This window comes from Chinchilla lanigera, unplaced genomic scaffold, assembly GCF_000276665.1.
Source record: "Chinchilla lanigera isolate Chin_1 unplaced genomic scaffold, ChiLan1.0 scaffold00078, whole genome shotgun sequence".
In the NCBI taxonomy this organism is placed as follows: domain Eukaryota; kingdom Metazoa; phylum Chordata; class Mammalia; order Rodentia; family Chinchillidae; genus Chinchilla; species Chinchilla lanigera.
In genome coordinates, this window is record NW_004955479.1 from 10,257,581 (window position 1) to 10,268,610 (window position 11,030).

The 11,030-nt window shown below is 39.8% G+C and overlaps 1 protein-coding gene across 3 annotated transcripts in view; it reads left to right on the forward strand.

Annotated features, from left to right (window-relative positions):
• The window catches only part of Strip2 (striatin interacting protein 2), a 49,250-nt gene extending 38,933 nt beyond the window's left edge, over positions 1-10,317 (forward strand). For 2 of the 3 annotated variants that reach the window (XM_005402413.1, XM_005402415.1), the window contains 3 exons: positions 3,038-3,142; positions 4,739-4,943; positions 7,906-10,317. In XM_005402413.1, the coding sequence (XP_005402470.1) occupies positions 3,038-3,142; positions 4,739-4,943; positions 7,906-8,156 (561 nt within the window). In that variant the 3' untranslated portion in view covers positions 8,157-10,317. The remainder of the gene's footprint in view (positions 1-3,037; positions 3,143-4,738; positions 4,944-7,905) is intronic. The other variant, XM_005402414.1, reaches the window with a different exon arrangement.
• Positions 10,318-11,030: the final 713 nt, after the last annotated feature.

Here is an 11,030-nt window from a genome sequence, read left to right on the forward strand (position 1 = left end):
AAAAAAAATGTCTAAAATGCAAACACAAAAAAAACTAAAACTACTTGATAACTCAATTAGTCCTTATATTTTCAGCCTCAGGGCAGCTCAACAGGAGAGTTAGCAATGTCACTTTCGTTTTGTTTTCTTTTCCAGAACTAGGAATTGAACTCCAGGCTGTCACACTGAGCTACATACCCATACTCTTTCATTGTTTTATTTTTAAATTTTGAGATAGGTCTTCCCTAAGTTACTAAATTGCCCAGGCTGGCCTTGAACTTGAAAACTTCCTGCCTCAGCCTCTCAGGCAATGTTGTTTCATTTGTAATCACACACTCCAAATGATGCAAGTCTAAGATTATTCATTGGTACATTGCTTGTAATAATGAAAGATTGGAAATAACCTAAATTCCCCTTCATACTGAACCCACTGGTTAAATAAAGGTATGTCCTTGTAATAGAATATGCAGCCGTGAAATAGAATAGGGTAGTTCACTTCATTGGAGAAAGTTCAAATCATAGAATTATAAAATGGTTAGAGCAGCCATGCGTGGTGGTGCACGCCTGTAATCCCAGCACCTGGGAGGCTGAGGCAGGTGGATTTTTGCGAGTTTGAGACCAGCCTGGGTTACAAAGTGAACTCAAGGCCAGCCTGAACTGCATAGTGAGACACTGTCTCGAAAAGACCAAAAGAAAAAAAAAAATGGTTAGAGCTGAAGAGATTGTTGTTTTGTTCTGTTTGTCTTTGCATGGTGTTGGGAATTGAATCAGGGCCTCATGCATGCTAGGCAAGCACAGCACCACTGAGCTCTACAGCCAGCCCCATGAAGCATTCTTAAAGATTATCTAATTCAACCACTTACAGGAAACAAAGGAAATGACTTGTCTGAGATCATCCAGTCAGGGCTGAGGCTGTAATTTAGGTGTCCTCCTGCCTACTCCTCATGGCTGCTTCCCCAAGGCCATGCTTCTACTTATTAACCTGTTAACCTCTGAAGTGCCAAGGAATGTAAGGTGCTCATGGCTCCACCATAATGGACAGCAGGGTAAAAGACGCCCACTATGATACTCACTTACACCATATATTTTGCATTTCCCTTCTTTTTTGTGCTGGGATTATAGACATGCACCACCTTGCCCAGCTCCCTTGCTTCTTAAAAATGTAAAGGTCTGTTTCTGTTCACCACACAAGGTGTAAAAGCTGATTGGTTTTAGCCAAATTAGCTGATACAATAGCGTAGAAACTCCCATGGACATTTCCCTCAGAAACAGACTGTGGTTTTCCTGAAAATAATTCTAAGTACAGTATTGAACATTTACCATAGGAAGGAGAATGTTGTTTGTAGATAGTATTTCTAAAGTTTTTCTGAAACTTTCTGACCCTTGATACAAGGAGAGTCTAATACCCTTTAGTGTGGATGTCCATTCCACACTAGAGGTATGTCTGCCTATCTTGCTCGCTCCAAGTTAATTTGGGCGAGGCCAGGCATGATGGTGCACACTGGTAATCCCAGCACTCTGGAGGCTGAGGTAGGAGAATCGCCGCAAGCTCAAGGCCACCCTGGGCGACACAGTGAGTTCAAGACCAGCCTGAACTATATGGTGAGACCCTGTCGTAAAATTTTTAAAAATGAGGGGGCTGGGGATTTAGCTCAGTGGCACAGCACCTGCCTGGCAAGCACAAAGCCGTGAGTTCAATTCCAGGTACCGGAACCCCGCCCCCCAAAAAAAGTTTTTTTTAAAATGAGGCAAAGCAGAGGTAATTTTCTATTCCAGACAACACGCCCCTTCTATAGGTCTCCTGCTCCTGCATTGTCCTATCACACTGTAGACATGGGGAATTCCCAAAATGCTAGTTTGCCTTTATGCAAGCTTATTGATTTATATAACTTCTGACAGCAGTGTGTATGTGCAGGCCCCCGGATCCCGTAAGGACTTTTGTTTTTGTTTCTGAAAAATGTTTCAGTGGGTAGATAACTGTTTCTACTCCACAATCCACCTGTTATCACAAACTACCAAGAAACATACAGGAAAAACACCTGCCTAAAATGAACCATCTGCCATGTTTCCTTCCATGCTGGGTAATTAAGCATCTGGCTACAATATGGTTTGATAAAAAAGGGTAGGGAAAAAAAAAAAAAAAGAAAAAAAAAAAAAAAAAAAGCTACAATATGGTTTGATAAAAAAGGGTAGGGAAAAAAAAAAAAAAAGAAGAAGGGTGGGAGTTGATCTTAAAAACTTTACCCATAATGAAGATCAGATCAATCCAGGACAGTTTAAAGATCTACCAGAATGAGACCAAATTCCTAGCAGTTACAAACATAGCTTATGTAAATGAAAGTAGATGGGGTTAAGATTCTCTCATCTCTTTTCTGATCCTAAGCAGTAAGCTAGACAAGAAAGCTTGCTTTGAATAAAGTTCCTGTGTTCATGTATCTCCTTGCTAGCCAGTGCTTGCTCTAGTTTAGGTAAAGAATCTTCCAAGATTTCCAGCTGAGCAGGTGGTGGTTGTTTTTGTTTTTTGTGGTTTAAATGCAATGCTAAAAAAAAAAAAAAAAGAAAAAGAAAAAATGCAGTGCTGGAGATCAGGCCCGGGGCTTTGCACAGGCTGGGGAAGCACCCCACAGTTGAGCTGCACCCATAGCCCAGCTGAGTGGGTCTTCAGGTGAAAGATGTTATGTGCTGTGAGACCTCAGTGTGTAAAGAACAGAAGATGAGGGGCTGGGGATTTAACTCAGCAGCAAAGCGCCTGCCTGGCAAGCGCAAGGTCGTGAGTTCGATTTCTGGTACCGGAAGAAAAACAGAACAAAACAATAACAACAAAAAAGAACGGAAGATGAGGAGGTAGTGTTCATACCAGAAGGCTTCACCTAAGCTGACCAATAGTGACTTTGGACTTCTGTGGGAATGAAAACCCTGTGCTGGAGATAATGATAGATGTTCCTGGCTGAGGATGTTTCTCAGTGGCATAGCACCTGCCTGGCAAGTGGGAGGTACTGAGTTCAATTCCTGGTACAAAAAAAAAAGGGATTCTCAATGATAGGTGTTTCTTATTTAGGAAACTGGGGACAACAACCAGTTCTGCTGGCGGAACCTCTTTTCTTGCATCAATCTTCTGAGGCTGCTCAATAAACTGACCAAATGGAAGCATTCCAGGACCATGGTGAGTGGGGCTCCCAATCATGGGGGTGTCCATTTGACTGAATTCTGTATCCACTAGTAAATACTTGTGGACTGCCTGCTTTGTGAGAGCTGTACAATGCTGTATAAGTTTTATCATCTCCCAACTCTGGGCATTTATTCTAAATAAGATGATTGCATACCAGTCTATTTCTATTCAGGGATAAAAATCAGACATAAAAAAAGACATAGAATAGTGTGATACAATATGTAACTGGCTGTTGCTCAGGTTAAAAAGCAAAAGTTCTATGTGCATACATAGAATTATGTAGAAGAAACATAAGAAATTGCTAATAGTGGAAGTGGGATGTACGACAGACAAAAATTCTGTCCTCCTTTATCCCACATACCTTAACATTAGAAACACTGAAAAAAATAAATTCTTAGGGGCTGGGGATTTAGCTCAGCGGCACAGTGCCTGCCTGGCAAGGCACAGGGTTTTCATTCCCACAGAAGTCCAAAGTCACTGTTGGTCAGCTTAGGTGAAGCCTTCGGGTATGAACACTACTTCCTCATCTTCTGTTCTTTTTTTTTGTTGTTTTGTTTCTCTTCCAGTACCAGGAATCGAACTCACGATTCCCGGTTCCAGGGGAAAAAAGAAAGAAAGAAAGAAAGAAATTCTTGATTTTTTTTCTTTGTTTTGTTTTTATTTTTATTTGTTTTTCCCTTTTTGAGACAGGGTCTCACTATGTAGCTCAGCCAGGTCTTGAACTCACTGTGTAGCCTGGGCTGACTTTGAACTCAAGGGAGTTCAAAGTTCCTCCTGCCTCACCCTCCCAAGAGCTGGGATTACAGACATGGCCACCACACTCAACCCTAGTCCTTTCTTTTTTGTGTGTGAGACATGGCCTAAGTTGCCCAAGCTGAGCTCGAATTTGCAGTCTTCCTGCATCAGTCTCCCAAATTGCTTGGAGTATAGACATATGCCACCATGCCTGGCTTTATATATTTTTAAATACTAAAGCCTGGATTTTATATCCCCAAAAGCTCCTGAAGGGTATATAAGCCTAGCCAGGTGTGTGTTCCTTTTTTTTTGCACTTTTTATTAGTACATGTTTATAGTATATAATGATTACATTCCTCAATGTGGAGTTGGTACATGTACATAACACATCTTAATTCTTTTTTCATTCTTTCCCCTCCTCCCTCCCAATTCTCTCTATCTCTTGGTCTCCCATTTGCAAAAGATCTTGTTCCCTATCTCCTACTATCTTTTATTTTGCTTTTTATTTATATTTTAGACTTCTCATATAAGAGAAACCATGCAATATTGAAGCTTGTATGCCTATTTATTTCACTTAACATTATAGTTTAAAGGTTTTTGTACAAATGATTCAAATCATTTTCTTACAAATGATTCAAATTTGTTCATCTTTACACTCTGTGTATAAATACCACATTTTCTTTATCTGTTCATCTGTTGATGGACATATAGGCTGTTTCCTAGATTTACCTAGTATGGATTATACTGCTATAACCATGGATGTGCAGGTTTGTCTTTATGTGTAAGATGGAAATTCCAAGACACTCTACATCTTTAATAGGCCTTTCTTCACCCTCACCCTTAATCACTGGACAGATGCTGGTAGTGTTTAAATCAGCTCCAATCTTAAAGCGGGCCCTCAAAGTCAAACAGGCCATGCTGCAACTTTATGTCTTGAAGTTGCTAAAGATGCAGACCAAGTACCTGGGACGCCAGTGGAGGAAAAGCAACATGAAAACTATGTCAGCCATTTACCAGAAAGTGCGCCACCGCATGAACGATGACTGGGCTTATGGGAATGGTGAGTATTCCCAGAGCTCTTGACTTCCAAGAATTGCCTGGGGTCTAAGCAAAACTAAACAAACATCTATCTCTACTTTTTTGATGTAAATGTTTTAGATTAAAAATATGTGATTGGGGCTGGGGATTTAGCTCAGCGGCATAGCACCTGCCTGGCAAGCACAAGGTCGTGAGTTCAATTCCTGGTGGTGGGGGGGACAAAAACAAAACACCAAAAAAAAAAAAGTGATTATAAGCACCTGCCTGGTAAGCACAAGGTCCTGAGTTCAATTTCTGGTACCAAAAAAAAAAAAAAATGATTATAGATTAGATGTTGTTACATTAAATTTAATGTAATACCCCAAATTCTAGCATGTATTTTGTCCAATGTATCTATGAAACCCACTTTATAAAACAAATCAGTTAATACTTTTAAAAAGCTAGAATAAAGGATACTGAATATTTTTACTACAAAAGATATGATGTTTGAGGAGATATGTTTAATCATCAAATTTACATAGTTGTGCCACCCAGAGATTGCCAATGTTAATATCTTATTGTATATTCTTCCAGATCTTTTGCTATGCATATTTCATTAAAATGAAAGGAATTAGTACATGCTACTTTATAACCTGCTCTTTTCAGTTAATATTATTTCTGCCTTTCCATGTCAATACATTTTCATTTTATATAAAATTAAGCCCCTATTCAGAATTCTCCAGTTATCCCAAAATGGTTTTTTTCAGCTATTTTTCCATGTTAGAATCTAATTTAGGACCATCTGGTTGTTATACACATTAACTCATTTTTGATCTAACACCCCCCATACACTAGTTGAAGAACCTGGCCAGTTGTCTTCCTCCAGGATTTGTTAGTGTGTTTCTTTGTCGTGTCATTGACCTTATTCCTCTATCCATGGTATTACTTAGAAGCTGAAGGTAAAATCTTGAGGTTTGTTGAATTTAATGTAAACCTTTATGGCGTAATGTTGGGAGCTGTATATTGCCTGACATCAGGAGCCATAGTATCTGTTTGATCTAGAATTTATGCTAATTTTGACCAGAATTTAGAGAGCTTTTTCATTGTATTTGTTATCATTGGAATTGACTGTGATTTTCATAATTGGATTTAATAATTTTTAAGGTAATTAATGACTTGTGTTTGCTCAGGTTTGTAATCTGCTTGAATTTTACAGCATTTAAAGAGCTTAAAGAACTAAGGAGAGTTTAGAGAACTAAGGGAAATATATGACTGGCATATAACAAGCCAGGATGCAAGTTCTACACAATATAAAGTACAATTAGCTATTTAAATTCCTGAGAGCTTTTAAAGCATAAAACTTTTTTGTTTGTTTTCTTTTGGGGTTTTTTTCTGTGGTACTGGGGATTGAACTCAGGGTAGTATACCTGCTAGGCAAATACTCTACCACTGAGCTATACCTTCAGCCCTTAAAGCATAAAATGTTTTGTCTTGTAAATGATATATTTGTTGCTAAAATTATGAGCCTAACCCCAAACTATACTTTTTTATGATAAGCCACAGAGTATAGGACAGCAGAGATGCTGGAAATTTGTATCTCCAGCCCTGAAATAGATGTCTAAGTGCATGACGCAAAGCAGATTATGTTTTCTGTTTTTACCTGCATGGAAGCCTTCAGCTCATAATCTTAAAAGATGGTAATAAAGGCCAGATTGGTGGCAAAGGCCTGTAGACTCACCACTCTGGGAGGCTGAGGCAGGAGGATCACTACAAGGTGAAGGCCAGCCTGAACTGTACTGTAAGACCCTGTCTCAAAAAAAAAAGTTCAAGCCTATTCTGAGCTACTTAGGGACTGTCTTGCCTACTTTTCTCATTGCTGAGACAACATACCCAACACCCAATGTTAAAGGAGGGAAGGTTTACTTGGCTCACAGTTTGTAGAGGTTTTGGTCCATCATTTGTTGGCTCCAAGGCAGGGCAGCACGGCAGAGGAGAAACAGTTCATGATGGACAGAAGGCAGGAAGGCAACAAAACAATTAAGTAGAAAGGAAGCAGCAAGCGATGACAGCAGCCCTCTTTCTGTGCCTTATAGTCTATCCAGGGGTCTTGGGTACTTTCCTCTCTTTGCCAAGACAAAACACCCAAAATTAAGGAGGGAAAGGTTTATTTAGCTCACAGTTTGTGGAAGTTTCAGTCAATAATCAGCTAACTCCAAGGCAGGGTGGCATAGCACAGGGGCAACAAGAGCAAAAGGGGAAGCAGCAAGCCTCTTTTCCTCCTTTATATTGTAAGCAGACTGCCTGCCCCCAAGGGTGAGTGTAGCACTCACACCATCTCCGTGCCCTCCTCTTGCACAGGATGAGGATGTTTACAGAGTGAGGACCCTGGCTTCCTGCTGAGTTGCTTAGTTAAACTTCTCAACTTCTCAAGTTGACACAGTTTATCAACAATTACACCAGGCTACACACCCTTAGGTAGCACTCACACCCAGGGAGGTCCTTCCCATTATCCACACCCAGAATTATGCCAAACCAATCAGTGGACTAACTTAATAATCACACACCCTTGATCCCAGCATCACACATTTAATTCCAGCATCACACACTGTAGATCCAGCTACCTCTGAAAAGCCCCACCTATGACTGCATGAGGCTTCGGGCGGACATCTAGACACAAGCTATAATAGTAACTTACAGACACCCTATCTCAATAAATAAAAAATGGGCTGAGGATGTAACCCTGTGAAGGTGCTGGGTCCAATCCCCAGTACCACAAAACAAAAAACAAACATCAAAAACACAGACTTGTGATGTGGTGTGGGAAGATTCCACACAACTGTCAGAAGGATTGAGAAGGATAATTATTGAGAAGGATAATTCTGATCTTTATTGAGAAGGATAATTCTGATCAGTTTCATTGTTGGAATCCCATAATTCATGCTTGGTAGCAGGAGAGTGATGTCATCAGTTCTGTGCATCTTTTTCTTCCTCTCTTTCCAACACAGACATTGATGCCAGGCCATGGGACTTCCAGGCAGAAGAGTGCACCTTGAGGGCCAACATTGAGGCTTTTAATAGCCGCCGGTATGACAAACCCCAGGACTCTGAATTTTCACCTGTGGATAACTGCTTGCAGAGTGTGCTGGGGCAGAGGTTGGATCTACCTGAAGATTTTCACTATTCCTATGAGCTCTGGCTGGAGAGAGAGGTGTTTTCACAGCCCATCTGTTGGGAGGAGCTGCTCCAGAATCACTGACTAAGCTTTTATCAAGGAAGCATCTGATAGATGGAGGTTGGCTCCAATAAATGGTGCTCTGCCTACCCCACCCATCCAGCCTGTGCTGCCTGCCTAGCAGTGCTTGTCAAGGGGAGACCAGCCCCAGCCCAAGGCATCCAGCATAGTTCAGGGTTATTCTGGGGCGCATTGAGCTTGGATCCTGAGTCACAACAAACTGACTGCCTTGCCCTGGGGTCAGCTGCATGCCCTGTGGACTGGGGCAACCTCTTGGTAGATTGGTCCTGGAGAGGAATCTTTGATGAGACCTGCTTTAGTGTTGCCTAGAACCAGGCTGCCTTTGCTGGCTCCAAGAATGAGAGGACTTGGTTATGGTGTTTGAGCCACGGCATTCATCCCAAATAGTGGGACAGGTGCAGGTCGCCCATTAGGGAGAAGATTTTCTTCTTGCTCACCCTGAATTCCTAGGACTTATCAGAATATGGCAACTTTAAAATTAATACTATATTTTAAAATGTTTAATTTTGACACTTCTGAAATCATTAGCTCTGAGATGATTTTTAGAGCACTTGCACCTTCTTTGTAAAGGATAATGATTTACTATTCCCTAAACACTGCATGTTACAGAAAGTATATTGTGTAGAATGGTTTTTCCTTTATTTCTTAGGAGATCCATGTTGAATGTGAAATTATTCCTGTGTCTACTTTGTATATAGAGTATGGAGTGCTCTGCTGTTCATAAAGAGCCACAACCAGTATGAAATAATCAGGTGTTCTATAAGAGTGTTTCATGTTTTTCTGAAATTACTTTAGTTTTTAAAATGGCTGAGTACACTGTAGAAAATTATCCTTCTCATCTACTTCATTTTTTAAATGACAAGTTAACTTCAGGAGGTTTTATTTATTGAAATAGCATGTCCATTTGTGCTGATTATTTTTTAATTGAAAAGAACAGCAAGAACATCACAGCTTGCATTTTTGCTTCTTCAAAATTGATTGATTTTTGCTTCTTCAAAATTTACTTTTTTCCTTTTTACTACTAGCAGTTTCAAAGTGTCATGAGGTTTAACAATATTATTCCTAAGTGTTACACATTTCATTGAACATATGAGGGCTGGTGTGTGAACCTCTGTATCTTTCTCTGACAGCAGAATCATATCCTTCCCCCAAAAAAACATGTTTCTAGAAAACTTTCTGATTGAATCAGGATCATTTTATTTCTCTTCTTTCCCCAATTACAGGATCTGTATCTTCAAGCTTTTTCCCTTTAAATCCTCCTCCCAACATAAATAGTGCTGAATCTTGTTGTGATGGCACCAGGACACTGCTTACAGGTCATGTCCAGATTGGCTTGTTTACTCTGTCTGTTGTCAACTATAGTCTCATCTGAAACTTATGATAGAATACCTGACAAGGTCCAAAGAAACCACACAAAAATGCAGTACGTGTCGCTTTGTCCTTTAGGGTAGCAGAATTTCTGTCTTTATGGAATAGTCACGGAAAATGCACTGAATGGAAGAAACTTTTTAAAATAATGTGTTAATTTTACTGAAGTAGGACAGCTGTCCTCACTGCAATTAAATAATTTTATGAAGTACATCTTCTGTGAACGTTATTAATCTAAGGTCAGGCTAGTATGATTTTAATGTGATCTAGATAAAGATAATTTTCAAGAAAATAGCAATCAATCTATTTTAAAGCCATACGATATTCAATTTATGTCCAGAACAAATAACTTGACCTTTTAACAACATACACATGAATGCTTTCTGAGGCACAAAAGTAGGCTAAGCTTTAACATTTCATACTGTAGTATTTATAACTCTTCTCAGAGGGAAGATTGATGCTCAGTGCAGATATGGAAGCTGAAGTACCAGGGATAAATAGTTTGAAATTCTGTATTTCCCCAGTGTCTTGCTGGGATAGCCTTCAGGTGTTACCAACTAGCCCCACACACGAAGGCGACCAGGTTGAATCTCCCAATTTGGGGGGACCGGTATGTGTGGTTAGGAATTAAAATAACATTAATCAATCTCCAGTTGTGATTACTATTTCTTCCATTGTTTGAGTGATTTATAATGTAGAGATGTTTTATTTGTAATTTTTTCAGTGAAATTTGTGTTGACTTGATAATACTGCTCATGTCATGAAGCACTTTAATAAAAGGAAAAATACACTGGAATTAGAAGTGAGGTCTTTAAATTCTTCACTACAAGGGAAGCTTGAAAATGACGTTGGCTATAGAAAAGATATAATAGGAGGTTAATATACAGCCCTAATTGCACTGTCTTATGACAAATTTCATTTCTTCGTGAGGGTGTAGGTGTCTAGAGGGTGTAAGCTGCAGCTCACTTGACTCAGCTCAGCTTGCTAGACTGGCTCGTCTCCTGAAATACTCTTATTCTAGCGCTAAGCTGATGGGACAGCCCCTACCTGGGCCAGGCTGCCTTCGTAGACAGGCAGGAGCAAGAAACAAAATATACAATATGGACACATTCAGAGTTCCTGTTTGCGTACTGCATAAGTCAAATTCTTATTATTCCACTGAACAAGCCTAATGCAGGGCCAGAGAAGTGCACTGTCCCACAGTGTGACAAGTGGAGTGACAATAATGCCTGGTCATGAATATCTGCTCCTGTCCTATCCATAAAATATGCACAGCCTCTTCTTGGGAAGACTCCAAAAGTCTTACCTAGTCATCATGTAAGACCTAAAGCTTTGGATTTCATCAGGTGTAGAGGTAATGTCTCTTGATCCTGAGACTTGTAAATTTAAAAACAGCAACAAGATATGTTAATTTGCTAAATTATAGTGACTGTTTCAAATGTATACATATACCAAAACATCATTGTACATTTTAAATTATATACTTTATGCCAAAGATATCTCAGTAAA